The 20,980-nt window shown below is 40.8% G+C and overlaps 1 protein-coding gene across 1 annotated transcript in view; it reads left to right on the top strand.

Annotated features, from left to right (window-relative positions):
- The window catches only part of LOC148020560 (chitin elicitor receptor kinase 1-like), a 189,890-nt gene extending 169,310 nt beyond the window's left edge, over positions 1 to 20,580 (top strand). The window contains exons 8-12 of the mRNA XM_087699387.1: positions 18,961 to 19,109; positions 19,195 to 19,277; positions 19,388 to 19,532; positions 19,673 to 19,771; positions 19,857 to 20,580. Coding sequence (XP_087555513.1) covers positions 18,961 to 19,109; positions 19,195 to 19,277; positions 19,388 to 19,532; positions 19,673 to 19,771; positions 19,857 to 20,000 — 620 coding nt within the window. The 3' untranslated portion in view covers positions 20,001 to 20,580. The remainder of the gene's footprint in view (positions 1 to 18,960; positions 19,110 to 19,194; positions 19,278 to 19,387; positions 19,533 to 19,672; positions 19,772 to 19,856) is intronic.
- The last annotated feature ends 400 nt before the right edge of the window (positions 20,581 to 20,980 follow it).

The following is a 20,980-nucleotide window of genomic DNA, read 5'->3' on the forward strand; positions in this document are numbered from 1 at the left end:
ATGCAACGGCTTCCCATAAGTAAACTTTCCGATCCAGCAAAACTACCACAAGGACTCCACATGATGCTAGCAGGAACATCACATCCCGAACAAAGCACGCAAGGTCAATTCGTATCAACCCTGCTTTGTAACTCCTGGCTGTCACAAGCGAGACAACTCCTGAAACCACTGTGGTGACGAATAGCGCTCCTCTCCTCTTCTCCCTGTAAATGCAACTCGTAGATACAACATGCATAGGACTAACTTTGATAAGCCTTCCAAGCTTTAGTCCATTGTGCTTCCTCTACAGGATGGTTCTTAAATTTTACTAGATATCTAGAATACCTTCGGCCAGTTCTTCGTCGGTTTGTTCTTCCCACCAATTGGCGACATTGCCTTGGAAGGATGTTACTATGAATGACGGTATGTCTTCTAGTTCTATTTTCTTTGTAAGTAAGGCATGGTTCATACTTTTGACCCATGTCTCTATAGCTTTGTCTATATCTTCTTTGCAATCGAGATTAAGCCATGTGCCTCCACTTGGCATCTATGTCATATTTTCATAGCTATTTTTCCAGGCTTCTGCTGGATCTTTATATGGTCTATAGGATGTAGATGTTTGTCTCTTATATCTAGGTGCTAACCTTCTATATAAGTAAGGTGGTGCACTAGGTTCATATGTTGATTCTAAGGTATTAGGATACCTTGATGTTAATTGTTCAATTGCACTTATTGCCTCTTCTAAACCCATTTGTTCTGTGAGAACTTTTATTGGGTCATTTGATGCTTTTGATGAACTTGGTTTTCCAGAATTCATCATCGTGTTTATATTATCGTTATCTGTATTATTAATGTCCATCTCCCCCAGTTGAGAAGAGATGTCATCTTCATAGTCACTAGAGAGATAGTCCATTAATTATCTCCTGGTAATTCTAGATAATGATTATGATATGTTATCATATTTCTTGTTCGTCTATTTTCATATGTGAGTTTATACAAGATATAGTCTTGTCGTAATTCTTGTTTAATATGTCTTAATGTTTGTGGATTTATATAATCCCTTATTGATTTATTCATGTATCCTGCAAACGTGGCGAGATTTGCTAGATACCAAATAAGATTATTTATATTATGAAAGGACGGTTGAAACTGTCCGTTGTTATTATGACAATTCGCATATTCATGCGATATACGCGTTTGTAAACGCTGTACATTATGTTGTTGATAAGCCTCAAATAGATTAGGCTCGGTCATTGATTCTAAGAGTTGAACTTCTCTGTATGGTTCTGATTTCTTGGACTGTAAATACATTTCCAAGAATGAACTCAGAATAGACTATAGCTCTCCAAAACATTTTGATGAGCTCGATTCTGACATTGATTTCTCGAGATACTTCGATGTCAATGTCTTGGAATGTCTCCACATTTCCTCCAGAACAAAGGACGTAGAACGTTCCTTTGATTAGTCTTTTGACTGCAACAATATGTTCGGCGATTTCGTCGACCTTTTGACGGAAGACTTCGATCTCCATCTGCATGTTTATGTTAAAGATCTACTTATCTCAGATACTGTTTTTGACGTCAGATCTATTGGATTGAGTCTTTTGTTTATACTTTCTATAGATTTTTCTATTTTAGAAAGTCTTTTTTCTATGTTATTTTCTTTTTCTATAAGTTGTATTAATTGTTCGTTATTCTCAACCTTTTCGATTTGTTTTATTTTTTCTTTGAGGTTTTCTATTTGTTCGTTTAGATCATTTATTACTTGTTCTTTTGATTGTATATTGGAGTTGTTGATTCCAAATGTTTTTATTAGATATAGCGATATCCAGTTTAATTGATTATTTCCCCAAACATCAGAATCGTTGATCAAGTCAAATGGCTGAAATCGGCCATATTGAGCTGCTCTGAATCTGTAGCTGTTTGTGGGTAACCTTATTGGTTCTATATTTTGAGATTGGATACTTACGTTGGGTAAGTTATCCATCTGTGGATCCTATTGACCCTTGTAGTCTTACTCGATCTGAGGTTATTTCGATTGGATTATTATTATTATCTGTAAATTGGATTGGTATTATTTTTCTTATTATCATTTGAGCAATTCTATCTTGACTTTTTATTGTTATGTGTCTTAATGCCTTAATTATTATTTTTAATTCTCCAGTATAATCTGGATCTATTATACCTGGTTGGATTAAAAATCCTTTTACTATATTACTTGACCTATTATGTATTTCTACATAATATTTTTTGGGCAATTCTAATCTTATTCCTGTATTTATAATTTTGATTTCATTTTCTAGTATTGTTATTTCATTATTTATTTTTATGTCGTATCCTACACTTGACTGTGTTTCTTTGCTTATATATCGCATGAATATGCGAATTGTCATAATAACAACGGACAGTTTCAACCGTCCTTTCATAATATAAATAATCTTATTTGGTATCTAGCAAATCTCGCCACGTTTGCAGGATACATGAATAAATCAATAAGGGATTATATAAATCCACAAACATTAAGACATATTAAACAAGAATTACGACAAGACTATATCTTGTATAAACTCACATATGAAAATAGATGAACAATAAATATGATAACATATCATAATCTTTATCTAGAATTACCAAGAGAGAATTAATGGACTATCTCTCTAGTGACTATGAAGATGACATCTCTTCTCAACTGGGGGAGATGGACATTAATAATACAGATAACAATAATATAAACACGATGATGAATTCTGGAAAACCAAGTTCATCAAAAGCATCAAATGACCCAATAAAAGTTCTCACAGAACAAATGGGTTTAGAAGAGGCAATAAGTGCAATTGAACAATTAACATCAAGGTATCCTAATATCTTAGAATCAACATATGAACCTAGTGCACCACCTTACTTATATAGAAGGTTAGCACCTGGATATAAGAGACAAACATCTACATCCTATAGACCATATAAAGATCCAGCAGAAGCCTGGAAAAATAGCTATGAAAATATGACAGAGATGCCAAGTGGAGGCACATGGCTTAATCTCGATTGTAAAAAAGATATAGACAAAGCTATAGAGACATGGGTCAAAAGTATGAACCATGCCTTACTTACAAAGAAAATAGAACTAGAAGACATACCGTCATTCATAATAACATCCTTCCAAGGCAATGTCGCCAATTGGTGGGAAGAACAAACCGACGAAGTCAAAAATGAAATTAAAACAGGAAACGCTGCAACAGACACTGTTACAGCAAACGATACTGCTAAAAGAATCCTCACAAGATTTGAAAATGCAGTACGAAAAGAATTTCAAGGTGAAGAGTGGACGACCCACAAAGAGGAAGAACAAAAAATACAACGCGATAATGCATATTATAGAGTTGTGACAGAGGGCTGTCACAACTCTATAGAAACAGAATTTGTATCTTTTTTCATTAATTTGTCTATATAATGATTTATTAAATTTATTTCCTTTGCACTAATTAGATGTAAAGAAAAGTGCATTGGAGCTGGCCACTGATGAGTGGTCACAGGTTATGGTGGACCCACACGGTGGGTTAGAGAAAAGATAGTTCACACTTCCACCTATATGACCCGATTGGGTGCCTGTGACTAGAACTCACGTATATCAGGGTTAGACTCGCACACACAAAGGATTGATGCCTTGAAGTGTGGGCTAGATCCACCAGAACAGACAGTTACAATCAACAAGATGGCATGATCATGAAATGCTTGTATAATGTGCATGTGTGAGCTGAAAGCTTGAAATGCACATTTCTTTGCATAGGAAAGTCACATGAAGATTCGGATACCATTTTTGCGATGTACACGGAAAAAGCTTTCATATGATACCCATATTGGGGGGGTCCCTAAATTCTAGGAGATCCCTAAATTTTAGGAGGTCCCTAAATTTTAGGAGCCTCGAATTAGCCTAAAAATGCTAGTCCTAAAAAATAGGGATGTCATTCTAAAAATAGTAAGTTCTGTACTCTGACTGTGCTTACTAAATTTGGTTGTTTCTATTCTTGACAGTATTCAACCCAAAAAGGAAGGCCATAAAGAAGAGACAAGTGTCAAGACACTTGTCACACAAGTTTCCAAGTGTCCCACCACTTGTCACATCTCATGACATGTGGCTGGACACTTGTCTTGTGCTACTCCACTTTCCCCTTTTGTACTAGCTCTCCCCTCTCCTATAAATAAGAGCTCGTTTTTCTTCATTGAGCATCATTTTTCTTTGCTGTAAACTCATGTACAGCACCCACAGATAGCCAGAAACTGGCCCCATCCATCCCCATCATCATCCCCCACTTCTCCATTATCAAATTCATCCATATTCCCTCTTCTATCACTGCTGTTTTACAAGACAGCAAGCCTGTAAATTCATTACAGCACCTCCTTCTTGAGCTCTTTCTTCCATTTTAGCTACAAGAAGCAAGCTCTATCCCTGTACTGCTGATCAACGATGGAGAAAGGCTGAATTCCCCTTTTTCTTCTCTCATACTGTAAAGAAATCAGTTCTTATCATTGCATAATAGATAATGCATGTGTGTTTGTACATCTTTGCATGATCTTGTGAGAGTGAGAATTACTTCTTCTCACTCTTAGGTTGATTGTAACTGAGCTCTTCCCTAAGGGACTTGGGTTGAGCAGAAATACATTCCTTCGGGGGGGGTTGCCCATCTTCAACCCTCAATCTTGTCTCCATTACTTTTACATTTTCATGGCTGTAATTTTTGTGAGTAATTTTCATTTTCAGCTTTAAGTGTTCATTCTCTTTTATATTAAATCTCGGAAACAAGCAAATATCATAATTGTTAAGCGTACTACGTTGTTCGGGGCGTTTACATCTTTGGCACGTTGTGGTTTGCACGTCACATTTGATGATGACCGTTGCATGGTTAGAGATAAAGAGCGCATGACTTTGGTCTTGACAGGATCTTTGTGTCATGGTTTATATGAGTTGGATGCTCTTTCAGTAGATCAGTCGGCATACTTGACATCCACTCTTACTCCTGCTATGATACAGACGGAGTTATGGCATGCTCGTTTGGGGCATGTAAACTTTGGCAGCTTGATGCTTTTGCAGCGTACTCAGATGCTGGATGGCTTACCTCTCTTGGAGAGACCTCCTGAGCACTTATGCGAGGGATGCATTTTGGGAAAAATGCATCGTTTCTCATTTCCTCGTGATGTTGCTTTCAGAGCAACAATCAGATTGCAGTTGGTGCATTCAGATGTTTGTGGGCCTATACAAACCATGTCATTGGGCGGTTGTTATTATTTTGTGACATTCATTGATGACTTTACACGTTTTTGCTGGGTCTACTGTTTGAAAAAGAAGTCAGAAGTGTATGATGCATTTTTGGCTTTCGGTGCACTTGTTGAAAATCAATCTGGATGCAAGATTAAGACTCTCCGTTCGGACCGAGGGGGGGAATACATGTCCTCTATGCTAAATTATTTTTTGCAGCAGAAGGGCATAGTCCATCAGTATACTACTGCCTATACTCCACAGCAGAATGGGGTAGCAGAGAGGAAGAATCGGTCACTCATGGAGATGGCCAGATGTATGCTGAAGGCAAAGAGCTTGCCTCATAGTTTTTGGATGGAAGCAGTCATGTGTGCTTGCCATATTTTGAACAAATGCCCTACCAAAGCCTTGAAGACCATCACACCTTTTGAGGCTTGGAATAGCCGTAAACCTTCTGTTGGTCACTTTCGTACCTTTGGGTGTCTTGCCTATGCCCATATTCCACAGGTACTTAGAAAAAAGTTGGACAACAAGGCTGTTAAGTGCATTTTTATGGGATATAGCAATGAGAGCAAAGGCTACAGACTCTATGATCCTGTTACAAAGAAGGTTTTTGTCAGCAGGGATGTTGTTTTTGATGAAAAATCAGAATTATCCTTGGCTGGTTTGAACACATATCAGGCTGCCCGTGATGTTTTTGAAGGGCTGCTGCCCATTACTTTTGGTGATTCAGCTGGAGCTTCAGAAAATGAACCTAATGTTCAGCCAGCTGCTCCTATGGAAAGTGCAGAAATTCAGCCATCGGCTGATCGGAATATTCAGCATCATGCTGAAACTGAAATTCAGCAAGAGCTTGCACACAGTCAGGATGCTAGACAGTTACCTAGATGGTATTTGCAGACTATGCAAGATAGTCCTTTGGATGCACCCATGGCTGGTCGTACTAGAAGGCAAACTCGTTTGCATGATTCAGCACATACCATGGAGTTTGTTATGGCAGCAAGTACTCTTGATAATGAAGAGCCTGAATGTTATGAGGATGCACAACACAATGTGCATTGGATGGCAGCTATGCAAGCTGAATTAGATTCTATTACTAAGAATCAAACTTGGGATTTGGTGTCCTTGCCATTTGGGAAGAAAGCCATTGGAACGAAATGGGTCTACAAACTGAAAAGGAAAGTAGATGGATTCATTGATAAATACAAGGCACGGCTTGTAGCTAAAGGCTACGCACAGAAAAAGGGCATTGATTATGAGGAGACATTTGCTCCTACTTCCCGTATGACGACCATCAGGTCTATGATTGCTTTGGTTGCACATTATGGTTGGACAGTGCATCAACTAGATATCAAGACTGCATTTTTACATGGGGAACTTCAGGAGGAAGTTTATGTACAGCAGCCCATTGGTTTTGCAGTTGAAGGCTCAGAACATTTGGTATGCAAGTTCAAAAAGGCACTATATGGATTGAAACAAGCTCCTAGAGCTTGGTATGCAAAAATAGATTCTTTCTGGCTTGGTTAGGGGTTTCTAAACAGCTCATCTGAGTCTACCCTTTACGTATGTAAAGAAGGGGGATCTATGCTGAGTATATGTCTTTATGCTGATGACCTTTTGCTCACTGGAACACATGCTGATCAGATTTCAGCATTCAAACAAAATTTGCAGCAAACTTTTGACATGTCTGACTTGGGAGTTTTGCATTACTACTTGGGCATCCAGTTCATACATAATGCTCGAGGTATTAGGCTATCACAGTCAAGGTATATTGGGCAGCTTCTTGAGAAGTTTGGCTTACAGGATTGCAAGCCAGTTTTGTACTCCCATGGAACCTGGACTGAAACTGTCATTACATGATGATAGTGATTTGTTTGATATACATACATATGCTCCTGTAGTTGGATGTCTTATCTATCTATGCAACACTAGGCCGGACATACAGTTTGCAGTTTCAGCTTTGAGCAGGTATATGCATCAGCCACGTATGTCACATTGACAAGCTGTCAAGCGTGTTTTTCGCTACTTGCAGGGTACTCGATCTCTTGGGTTGCTTTATGCCAAGGGGGGACCACTGCAGTTATATGCTTACAGTGATTCTGATTGGGCTGGTGATTATGATACACGTCACTCCACTAGTAACAATTGTTTCTTTCTTGGCTCTTCTTGCATTTCTTGGCTTAGCAAGAAACAATCCACTGTTGCCACATCGTCATGTGAAGCTGAATACAAGGCAGCTTTCACTACCACAGTTGAATGCGTATGGCTTAGACGCTTGCTAGCTGATTTGGATGTATCTGTTACGGAGCCTACTTCTTTGTTCACTGACAGTCAGAGTGCCATTGCAGTGGCACGGAACCCAGTGTTTCATGCCCGCACGAAACACATTGAGATCCATTATCACTTCGTCAGAGAGAGGCTACATGCAGGTGATATCAGCCTTGTCTATTGTCCTACCACCAGTAATGTGGCAGACATCTTCACCAAAGCTCTTCCTCGTGACAAATTTGAAGCATTTCGCGATGCTTTAAATTTGATATCCTTTGGTGGCGGATGATCCTTGTACTCTTGATCACTCTTCACTCCAGGGGGGTTTGTTGTGTATTTGACTCACGCCTCACTTACGCCTACGCTCATATGGGAGTGTCGGTGATCAGTAGGACATTGGGGCACTTTTTACTCTCGGTAGGAGAGGTTTTTTCCCCTAGACTTATGGTCTTATTGTCGTATGTACTTATGTACTTATGTTACACACTTATGGACACTTAGTGTGTGTCGGGTGTGAACACCCCCTACAACCCTCCCTACAACCCTAAGGTTTAAGGGTTGTACTTTGTGCTTTCTGGACACACTCTTTCAGTCTATTCTCTTGGGTGTCGTGCTTCACTCTGTCTCTCACTCTCACATTGTCTACTGAATCTCAACTGCACCTCGATCCTTCCATCTCACAAATTTCACTTGTTGGTAAGTTCTTACAAGATCAACCAATCTTGTGGCCAATGGGGACTAAAGCACATCATTTGGTAACTCAAAATGCAATGAGCAAACCAAGGCTAGGAGAGCTCCTTTGCCACGTGCTGGTGCTATTTGCAAAGGGAAGCATAATGAATACCATATTGTTGAGCAAGCCGTTGCACATTACTAATTACTTTCTCAAAGGGTCGACTGCCACTCATTGGAAAGTTTGACAAGAAGCGGTTAAGCAACTGTCCCATGTAGCCATTTAAAACCAGGTGTTTCAAATAAAAGGAATAACAGCACAAAGGAAGCTTTTCCAAGAATTGTGCAAAAGGTGCAACAAATTGCGCAAGCATCTCGAATTGCAGAGGAAAATGATATAATAAGGCATATTGATTCAAGGCTTGCATATCCAAGATCTCTAGCAAAAATGCATCATCGTGCATGACATATATTTGATCCAATCTAGACAATGTAGCCGAATATTGTGCCGAATGAAATGTAAATCCGAGATCCAATAAATGTAGTCCGTACCAAATGTCTTATTTAAGAATATTCAAGGCAAAAAAACCCAATTCTCAAGAGCATCCATCACTAAATGCCTAGAAGTAGACTGCAATGAATCCACACACATATTGAAGTTGCCCACTAGCAATCCCAATGTGCCAAGTGTTATAGAGGTTGTTAGTCTACTCCATAGAATACGTCTAGACATGGAATCATTTGAAGCATAGAGACCAACTAGCCACATGACCTCCCCATCAAGTACAATTTCAATCACCACAAAGCAGCCATGCACATCATTTTTAACAAGGACCGGCTGAAATCTCTCATGAACCACCAGGAGAGCGCCAGAGTAGTGTCGTGTAGAGCCCCTAACATAAAACAAACAAAAACCATAGCAATCCACAATCCTTCCTACTTCACCATGACTTTGGTGTTTGAGGGTGCATAAGATATCCCACTGATTCTTGTGCAAGATGTGTGTAACATACCCGCCTTTGATTACATGATGAGTAACGCTTTAGTAGTTGCCTAGAGTTTATCTCCCAGCCGTCGCCATCTGTACTCTAACCAGAATGGTTGGATTTTGTCCGACTAGTTAACCCTAGGTCTACCCCACAAGGGAAGTGTCCTACCGTTACCCACGGAGGACCGACCTGAAGGTTTCTAATTGACCTAACAGTCACCTATCAACAACTAACTCACATCCGGAGATGTCCTTCGAGAGGCTTCTTGTCCGAAAAGAGCAACTGCCATTACCCTTGGTTCATGGAGTACAATGCTTTTTTCCAGTAGCAGACTAAGGATTTATGGAATCCCTCGCAATGCTCTAGCACAGCTGCCGTACCTTTCCTCTAAGATAATTTACAATTCTGAGACCAAACCCTAGGTAAGTTAGCGAATCGGTCCTTCTTAGAGTTTCTTCCTAGCGTTTGTTTTTGGGGAAACCTCTCGGCTAACCGAGACCACCCTACCATAGGACTGGATTCGTCGAGACCCATCCACCCGCTTTCCTCTATGGAAGTTGTTAGTTATCTAATTACCTACCACATTACGTGAAACATATAAAAACAGCTTCATTAATTAAAATTCCCTTTATGCACAGTTATTCATTTACGTAATTTACTCACAGACAAACAGTCAGAATAAAATAAATTCATTGATTATATTCCATAATGTGTGTTCTCCCGCCCGTACAGGAGAAAAATTACAATTTCACATACTGCCTCGTCCGGTGCATCTGCATGTCACGTGCTGTCTCATCTAGCACATCTACACGTCACCAAGATCAAATCCACCTATAGCTAGCGTTCATAGGTGTCCCAAGTAAAACTCGGGCCATACAGGGAACCAAGTAGTTCCTAGGTGCGAAAGGGATTTACTAGCTAGAGCCCCCCTGGCACCCTATCCACCTCCTACTTAATACGATCCGTGCTGGGAAACCTCTCGCCATCGGAGCCGGTCCATGCTTCCGCAACGGTAAAAGCATTCCCTCTTGGTATGGGGATTTAGCACGTATCCTTGGGGGAGGCATAGGGCTCCTTAATTTTTATCTGTTCCAATATTTAATTCAATCGGGATCTAATCTAGAAAATCACAAACAAGATTGATGACTTCAAGCAGTTATGACTTCAATCAATCATGCAACTTTCAAGTGATGCTTAATCTGGTAGCAATCGACACTTGAGTTTCACATAATGAAATCTTCCCCTTGGAATTTAACCAGGAGTATCTAGATTTTTGGAGTCTCTAACTTCCCAATTCTTGTAACCAAGTTTCTTGGCCTTAAATCAGTATTTCTCAAGAGACTTATCTTATTTCTATTGAATTTGGATAGAACTTTTTTAGAAAAACTTGTGGTATCGCAATTGGTAAAGGGTTATTATCTGCGCCTGTGACTCCGTTCGAACTGTTGCTTCCACATTAGTAGGGTCATTCGTGATTTCTACTTTTGAATTCTTTTTGGGGCCATGACGGAATAGAGATATGATAGAATAGAATAGAGTTCTTCAGTGTTTTCTCTTCTCGGATCAGAGTAAAAGAGGATGAGAGACCTTCAGCATATCCCTTTCCTTGGGTTGAACAGGATGATATCTCTTCATCTCGTGGAACAATCTCTCCTCCTTCTCGATCAGCGTCTCGTCCTCGTCAAGATTGCATGTTGTCGCTCCTCCTTCTCGATCAGCACCTCGTCCCATCAAGATTGCTCTTGTCCTTCCTCGTCTCACGTGGGAGCCATGGAAGAAGCCTAATGGGTTTGAGCAACGCTTCTGCATAGGGTTGGAGAGAGAAAGAAAGATAGAGAGAGAGGCTCGGCTGATTACAGCAGAGCTTCGTCGCGTCAATAGCAGCAGAGAGACTTCTGCATGGGTCGTTGTGTGTCTGTTACGTGACACTCTACCTCTGTTTATATAGTAGTCAGAGGGGGGGGAAGGGGGGTAAAGAGAGGGCGCTTGCTTTTTTGTGTTTTTTATGACATCATCGATGACAAAGATTTTCATTTTTTTCTGCCTTGCAACTTATTTGGATCATAACTTCGTCGTATGAACTCCAAATATAGTTATTCGGATACTCAAAACAATCAAAACATATCTGGTCAACAAGCCTACGCAAGTAAAATTGTGAAAATCCATCAAAAATAGGTGAAAATGATTATTTTTATAAATTGCGTTATTTTTATCCATCTTTTGTCTTAGACTACTTATTCCCTTCAAAATAAGTCACAGTATATATTTTGATCCATCTAAAGTCAGAATTAAGTCATCTAAACATGATATTAGAGATTTCAGACTATTCTAGTAAACCAGTCCTGCTTCTTGTAAATCTTGTAGACATTCTGCAGGTTTTTTTTTTCCATGTGTGGACATGTAACATAAATCAATTTTCTTTGGAATGTATATGCACATTGTTTATTAAAATAAACTAAGTAATGGGAACATTACAATGTGCCACATGTCATATTGCTTGTTGTGCAAGCAAATGCCGCACACATTCCAAGTAGTAACTTTCATATGTAATTAGGAGCAAAATCAAGGCTGAGGCTGGTCATGCCTCGCTTTAACTTTTTGTACTAACAGCTCAAGTATTTTCTCATCCAAGAAATGTGCCAATACTACAAATAAGTTCATGCACTAACTCATCAATTTAGAGGTAGAGGGATCATTCCCCTTCTTGGGAACAAATTTGGGATAGTGATGATCCCATGGAGTGATCAGCTTACCTTTTGTATCAATAGCAAGTACAGCTAGGGGTTCTTTCACGTGATCCACAAGCATTTTCCCAACAAAAACATTATGTAGAGCAAAAGAGACCCTATCAACAAATGGACATACCATGGGTTGCTTATCCTTATGTCGCACATAGATCCGTAAGGAGTCGTGGGAAGTGCCAAATTTAGCACTTGAGATGGCCATACTAGTCTTTCTATTCCTTTTGGAGCGGACATCCATCCAACCCTGTTCCGATTGAACTTGGGACTGCATAGGCTTTTTCCCTTTGTCTATGTTGGTGGGTGCTCGAACCTCCTCATCCTGAGGCCTTTAGTCATGAGATCTTCCTCAGCCCAATGTGTAAAAATTACGCGGTGTAGCGAACAGAATCTGAGAAAGAGATAGAGAGTACACAACGGATAAGAGGAGAATTAAAAATTTTCTTTAGCTCTAAACAACTGATACAAAGATGGCTCTGTCCTCGTGTACTTCCACTGTGAAGCTTAGATAGCGATCTAGATAGAAGATAGGTGAAGAGCTTAAGGCTAGCTGGAACAACTCTAATTGGTGGGTGAAAGATAGATAATTACTGGCTATGAAGGGGTTTAGCTTTTATAGCCTATGAAGGGGGTCATGATGGAGGACCTTCCATGTGCCCATGTGTCTGTTGACCTTCCATGTGCCCATGTGTCTATTGACCTTCCATACGCACGTGTGCTTATTGACCTTCCATGTGCATCTCCACCAATATTCCAAGGAATATTCCCTTTGCCGTTGGCTAGGGCCCTTGATAACTCCCTTACCCTGCAACTCGATGCAATGTTCCTCGAGTTGCTACCAGCTTAATTACTCCATCTAACCCAAAGATTAGACTCACAATGGTCATCTTTTTGCCATCTGGTCACATAGACCTCATCTGACATACAAGTCAGGACGCAACCAATATCCGAGCTCACATATGGCTTCTCCTCGTAATGGGGGCCTTACAACTTTGAGCACCATGGATCATTGGTGGCACCTTATGAGGGTGGGGCATTGAGTATATCTAACACCCCTCCTCAATGTCCACCCGCATGTGATTTATCTCCTCGGCCCAATGTCGAGTCTCTGAACATTAACTTGACGCAAATCCTTCGTAAGTGCTTTGGTGAAGATATCCACTCCATTCTCCTCTATTGGACAATAGACCAGTTCCACTATCCCATCCTCGATCAAATCACGCACATAGTGATACTGGATCTCTATATGTTTGGTGCGCTCATGAAACACTGGATTTTTGGCAACAACGATGCAACTTTGACTATCACATCTCAACACAGTTGGTTCTTCATCTTGCACTCCCATATGCCATAGGATCCTTTTTAAGCATATTGCTTCACATGCAGCAAAACAAGCTGCCTTGTACTTTGCTTCGGTAGAAGACAGTGCCACAGTTGGCTGCTTCTTACTAATCCAAGATAAAATTCCTGAATCCAAAGAGAAACAATAACCAGAAACTCACTTCTTGGAATCAGGCTCCTACCTAATCTGAGTCACAGCTCCTTACAAGAGAAGTTTTGGAACTGTATGTGATACCATAGTCAAGAGTTTCCTTCAAGTATCTGAGCCCTCGCATCCCAACTTTCCAATGACTCTCATGAGGTTTGTTTGAGAACCTGCTCAAAACACCAACAACAAAATTAATATCTGATCTAGTGTTACACAAGTAGATGAGCCTCTCGACCAACCTCCTGTACCTCTCAATGTCTGCTAGTGCTAATGTATCCTCAACGGATAACTTTACATTCACCTCCATAGGTGTAGCTATCTCCTTGCACTCGGTCATGCCAAATGCCTTCAAGATCTCCCATGTATACTTCTTTTGAGAGATTAAGATCTTTCCTAGCTCTTGTCAGACTTCAATCCCCAAACAATAGTGCAGCAAGCCCAAGTTTGTCATTGCAAACTCAAAACTCAAAGCCTTTCGAGTTTGTTTGATCATATCTTCATAGTCACCTATAATAAGAAGGTCGTCCACATATAGGACAATCACTACAGACTTTTTACCATCCTTGTAAACATACAAGTTAGCATATGAGGCACATCTTTTGAGGTTTAAGTTTAAAAAGAACTTATCTATCCACTGGTGCCATGCTCTGGGGGCTTGTTTCAGCCCATACAATGCCTTCTTTAGCTTACACACTTTGTTCTTAGAATGGGGGGCCTCAAACCCTGGTGACTGAGCCATGTATACCTCGTCCTTGATATCTCCATTTAATAATGCTAACTTAACATCCATTTGGTAAGCTAGCCACTGCTTGTGGGTGGCCACTGCAAGTACTGCGCGAATAGTGGTCATTCTAGCAGCTGGGGCAAATGACTCTTGAAAATCAAACCCTTCAACCTGTGAAAATCCTTGTGTAACCAGTCTAGCTTTGTACTTTTTTAAGGTACCATTAGCCTTATACTTTACCTTCTAGATCCACTTCCTGCCAATTAACTTTTGCTTTGTTGGCCGATCCACTAGCTCCCAAGTATCATTTTTCATTATGCTGTCATACTCGGCTTGCATAGCTACCTTCCATGTGGGATCTGAGTGCTTCTTCTAAGTGAGTTGGCTCCTTTACTTCTCTCATAATCTCAGCCATCAATTCCATATTGACTATGTGAGCAGAAGCCCTCCTTTGCTCCTCTATTTTTTGAGACCTCTTTGGTCTATCTGCCTTCTCCTCAACAAATGTAGGCATAGGATTATTGTGGTCATAGAGGTGCTTCACCCAACGTGGCAATGGCTTTTCTAGTGGGGTGGTGTCAAGTTGGTGAGCTTTTTCCTCATCATTTGAAGATGATGCTTCCTCCTCCTTAAGGATAGGGACAGCTCTCGAGACAAGTTCATGGTGGACTACTTCGCTTGATGATAAAGTGGAAGAACTTGCCTTCTTCTCCTCCACTATATGTGGTTGCTCCTTGAACACCACATCACGGCTCGCGATGATCTTCTTTGCCTCTTGGTCATATAATTTGTAAGCCTTCTGCTCATCACTATAATCCAAGAAGATACATTCTTTGCTTTTTGGTTTTAACTTGTTTCTCTTCTCATCTGAAACATGTGTATAATATTCGCATTCAAAAATTCTGAAATGTGAGACTGATGGTTTCTTACCAGTGTAAGCCTCTTGAGGTGTTTTTCCCTTGAGAGCCTTTGTATAGCTCCGATTTGGAATGTAGACTACAGTATTAATAGCTTCAGCCCCAACAATGGAAGATTCTTCTTACGCCAAGGAGTACACTTCCTCAATAGTCGCCATGAAAAACTCACTCTGCTTCAGCCGTATTGGTTGTCTCTTTCCGTTTACTTTTAAGGGTACCATTCTTTTCATTTGCCTTCTTGACCCGACAATCTGCGATTGCATGTCCTTTTTTCTTGCAGTAGAAGTACTCTCCTTGAAACTGCTTACCGCCGCCCTTCTTTTTGTCACCATCATTTTTTGTGGAGGAACCACCTTTGCCTTTTGCATTGACAGAGAATGCAGCATCTCCATTGTTGCTTCCTTCTCGGGCTTTCACCCTCAACTCCTCCTCCATTAATAATGCACAAAACTCCTCAAAAGTCAAAGCTTGAGATCTCACCTGAGTATTAAGGGCAGTTACTAGTTCATCAAACTTTTGTGGAGAAATCTGAAGACACCTCCAATGTAGCTCATCGCTAGTCTTTTGTATCCCATCGCTAGCTATCTGGTCGCGTAAATTCTTAATCTGAGTGATGAATGCTTCAGCGGTCTCTCCTTCAACAAACTTCTCCGCTACTAGTTGATTCTCCAAGCTTTGAATCCTTGTTTGGTTTCACATTTTATCCGACTCCTCAGTATATTCTAAGCCTTTGATGCTTTGGTTATATGTTGAATCAAAGTCAGAACACTGTCAGAACAGCTTGTAACTAAGGCACACAATGTATCTGCATTCCTTCGTTTCCAAGCTTGTAGAATATCTGCTTTCGAAGAAATCATCACACTAGAATTTGATGGGTCGGGGATAGGCTATGGTTTTGCGTTAGTTCCCATCACAGCCTCCAAAAGCTCATCAGAATCAAGGATAGTTGTAATTTTGAACTTCCACAAGGTGTAGTTTGTACCATCGAACTTGCCTTCGCTGAAGGTTGGTGGACGAATCCTCAGTGTTTGAATAGTCGGTACAGCAACACCACCTCTTCCATCGCTTCCTGATGCACCAGAACCGCTTTCGGAAGACAACATCATTCCTCTTTACTGTTGAAGTCTTTGCCTCTTATACACTCTTCGATCCCCAGATCAACCTGGGCTCTGATACCATGTAAAATTACATGGCGCAGCGAACAGAATCTGAGAAAGAGATAGAGAGTACACAATAGATAAGAGGAGAATTAAAAATTTTCTTTAGCTTCAAACAACTGATGTAAAGATGGCTCTATCTACCCGTGCACTTCCACTACTCTGAAGCTTAGATGGCGATCTAGACAGAAGATAGATGAAGAGTTTAAAGCTAGCTAAAATAACTCTAACTGGTGGAGGGTGAAAGATAGATGATTGATGGCTGTGAAGGGGTTTAGCTTTTATAGCTTGTAAAGGAGGTCATGATGGATGACCTTTCATATGCACCTGTGTCTATTGACCTTCCATGTGCCCATGTGTCTGTTAACCTTCCATGTGCACCTCCACTAGTTGGCTAGGGAATATTCCCTTTACCATCGGATAGGACCCTTGATACTCCCTTATCCCGTAACTCGATGCAATGTGCCTCGAGTTGCTACCAGCTTAACTACTTTGTCTAACCCAAAGATTAGACCCACACCGGTCACATTTTTACTATTCGATCACATAAACCTCATCTAACATACAAGTCAGGACTCAACCAATATCCAAGCTTACATATGGCTTCTCCTCATAATGGGGGCCTTACAACTTTGAGCACCATGGATCATTGGTGGCACCTTATGAGGGTGGGGCATTGAGCATATCTAACACAATGGTGGAATTCCTGCCTTTGAAATTACCTTTTTATCCGGGCACTCAGCCATAAAATGACCCAGCTACCCGCAAGAGAAACAACGACCAACAAAGGTGCCCCATTTCAAACAATAATGCAAGGATGGTATTTCGGGACAATTTAGCCTTAACCAATTAGGCCACTTGCAAGCAGTATCCCATAGCATACACGTGATTGCAATCGATGGCCCTCAAGCTAGGGGGCACCAAGATCATGCCAATGGCTGACATAGCTTCTTAAGGCCAATACATAGCAGGCAAGCCGCCACTTCCACCCAAACCAAACATTCCTGTTAGAGTAAGCGCGGAAAGCCAGTCATTGGTCTCCATGGTACCACATGAACAAGGCATCAATCAAAAAACAACGACACTTTGGCTAAGTGGTTGTCACAGAGCTTGTTGATTTGAGCATTACTTCATAGAAGCCCCATGGTTCTATGAAAATTTCATTCACATTGTCACCCAAACAGCATTGAGTTGAGCCATTGGCTGATCCATGAAAGCAGTGAGATCGTACCCGTGAAAAAGAGGATGACCCCTCTTTCATAAAATGCCAAGAAAGAACACAGCACTGTGTTGGTATCAATGGTTGTATCTAAAATATCATCCTAATCCTAATCAGAGAATGCGTCACAGTTGTGTTGAAGGTAATCACCCAGCAAAGTATTGGCAAACTCCAGCAAGTGTTCCCAATCAAGATCATGAGAGTCTTCAGTGATTGACGGACGTGACCTATGCATAGAAGTGCACCTGATTATCAATTGGTGGCATTCCATCAATTTCCTCCCTCAAGGCATTAGAGGCATGTTTGCTACATTTGATCAGTGACTACACATCAAAGCAAGGCAGAACCTCGGAACAGGGGACCTCCATCTCGGTACAGGGAACCATGTATTCCCCTTCCTTAGCATAGGAATCAAGCCCCAAAGCATCTACACTTGGTTGATAAAAAAAATGTTTAACTTGGACGTGCCTGCTGCAAATTACTGTGTGCGCGTGCACGCGTACTTGTTTGCAGGAACAAGCAAGCACACAGATTATTGTGCAGCCCGCAGGTTATAGACCTTGGTCACCATAACCTCAGGGGCAGCACATCAAATGGGGGGCACCAGAGGGCAGCATCTTCTGTTCTATTCTATTCTCTTCTTTTTTCTTTTCTTTTTTTGGGTAAAAGGTAATTATATTAATTACAAAAAAAGTACAAGATTACATGATTAGAATATGCAAGATGGCTCTAGGCCATTGTGCATATACTGTGTGTGTGCGCGCACACGTGACCACCGGGCCATAAAGCTAAACATGGGTCATTTGAACTCCCAAAAGAGTTCCTATCACCACTTCGATTCCCAACAAGAGCTACTCTCTCTTTCTCTATTCCCAAATGCTCTCTCCATGCGCAAGTTTTCAATAATGATTCATCATGCCACTATACCATTTCAAAAGCATATGGTCGAATGGGCAATGTTAATTAACCCTAAGGTACAAAATGAAAGGAGGGAGGTCACATGGGGCAAAAACCCTACCCCAACAAGAAGGTAAAAAATGCCCGTGTGCTAGAGCCTGTTTCACATGCACGAATGGGGGAGGTTATGAAATGGGGGAGAAAAATACCTCAAAATGCCTCAAAAGCGATCCCAAATATCAAACTGCCACTTTCGACCTGTGCCAAGTCACATAAGTTATGCTGTCACATAAGTCCTGTTGGTCACATGTCTCAACAGTAGACTGCATGCTTGAGACCGATGGACCCAAATCACTTATGCTACACCGCAAGTCTGCCGGTAGACACATTGCCTTCAAGCAAAGGTCTTGCAACTTCTTCAGTGTGCATTGATCCACTAGATACTGATGACAAAAGTTTGCCATACAATGTCACACTGGCTTCTGTATGATTATGAAGTTTTCTGTCGAACTCCCTCCACTGCCTTCATCCTTCATTTATGTACTTTTTAAATTCAATAATTTCTTACCCAACATCATAGTGAATTGATATGGTTGTTTAAATGTTTCAAGTCTGAATATGCTTCTAATTGTCGCTAATTAATTCCTCTCTCTTGAAGAAACCCCCTTATCGTGGGCTGCCAGAGCTCAAATAGCCCTTGATGCTGCAACGGGCTTGGAGTATATTCATGAGTATGCTACACCATCTTATGTACACCTTGACATAAAGCCAGAAAACATCTTACTAGACATTAGTCTTCGAGCAAAGGTTATACACGAACACCTAATGAAGGGAGCTTAACTTTGAAATGGAAGGAGGGATCAATACTAATGGAAAATGGTTCGACCTGCAGGTTGCGGACTTTGGCTTGGCTAAACTTAGCGAGGCTGTTGGAACGCTACATCCTGCAGGAACACGAGGTTACATGGCTCCAGAGTGAGAATACACTAACCACATTTTACAAAAACAGTGTGTATACCTAGGTGTTCTCAACGGATTAACGTTCACTCCCGAAGAAATGATACTTAGTGCCTTTAACTGGACAGATATGCAACATATGGAGAAATCTCGCCTAAAGTGGATGTGTACTCCTTTGGGATAGTGCTGATGCAACTCATATCTGCTAAAGAAGTTATCCAACACATGGATCGCGACAAACAATCGTCCATCATTAAGACGCTGCCTTCTCTGGTAAACATTTAGATAGCTGCATGCATACTTAATTCAAACGTGCGACTATATTACATCCTTCAAGTTTCATCCAGCGTGCCCATGCTTCTCTTTTCTCGTCCTGAGACTCAATCACAAAAGATACTATTGATTGCATGCAGTTCGAAGAACTGTTGAATGAATCCAAGCCACAAGAGAAATTGCAGGGACTTATTGACCAGACGCTGGAAGACCATTACCCAGTAGATTCAATGTGGAAGGTAAGTTTATCTTTCCCATCTGGGTTTCCTTGGAGTTTACGAATTGGGAACGCTATTGAGAAGGCTGGGTACTGTCGATGGACAGATGATTCGTTTGGCTATGGCGTGTACTAACACAGAACCGCATCAAAGGCCTAGCATGAAAACTGTTGTAAGCTCGCTGAAGGCGTTATCTTCTGATTCTGACACTCAAGAGTGGAACTCTGGTTCATCATTGAGGCCAAGGTGAGCGCTGCTGCTACTGCATGTGATGGAAGGATAAGAGCTTTGACACAAGATTCCGAAATAAGTAACTGCAAGGGCTAACATGGAAACTGCTGTGAGTGAGCTCACCGATGGCCTTCTTCTCTTCCGATACTTGATGAGGTGGAAGGTAGATTCTTTTTATTTTATTATCCTTAGGGGACGCGAAGCTTTGTCGTCGTACACGCAGATTATTGATACCATTAATCTTGTTGTGTTGAAGTTAACACTTCCATATTTTAATACAAGCAATAATCTTTGAAAGAGGAGAAAAAAAAGTTGCTTTTTTTCCTATTAGAAGAAATACAGCATCTCTTAATGTGATGCACCGTGTTGTCATTGGTTTGGAAGCCCAACTATATGCAAGTTTTTTCTTTCCGTTACACAGAAGCATTATGGACGCCTTTCTAGGCCTGATTGGCTCCTTATGTGCAAAAGTGCTTTTAGGTCCTTACGAATTTTGACCAATGATTGTGTATGTAAGTATTAATGAGAACATGGATTCGTGACATCACTTGTTCAACACCTTGCATTGATACTTGTTACATCACAATGTGAGTTGTTTTTGGTAGATTGGATCGTGACTTGGATCTAGAGATCATTTTGTAGTTTGTTCTCTTGATACAACGGATTTTACATGTTGCACCATTCGCAACACCTACAGCGAGGTCAATGTTCTCTATTATCATTGTTGTCGTTCCAATTGCTATCTTTTCTATTTCATTGAAGTTCTTGTCTTGTAGTGAGTTCTACAATTTTGGCTCTTTGGTTGTGTTTGTTTAAACTTTGAAAGTATGGATGTGTTCGATTGTATAGTACTTGTGTAAAAATTGTTTATCGTACTCGTGAATGTCATCCTTGTGTGTACATATGATTGTTGTTCTTTGATCTACAAAAGTTAGAACGTCCTTGTTAATAATGCTCTTGATGAATGGGAATTTTTGGATGGTTATACTACATCAACTA

This window comes from Lygodium microphyllum, chromosome 18, assembly GCF_053477565.2.
Source record: "Lygodium microphyllum isolate KBCC chromosome 18, Lygodium_microphyllum_v1.1.10, whole genome shotgun sequence".
Taxonomy (NCBI): domain Eukaryota; kingdom Viridiplantae; phylum Streptophyta; class Polypodiopsida; order Schizaeales; family Lygodiaceae; genus Lygodium; species Lygodium microphyllum.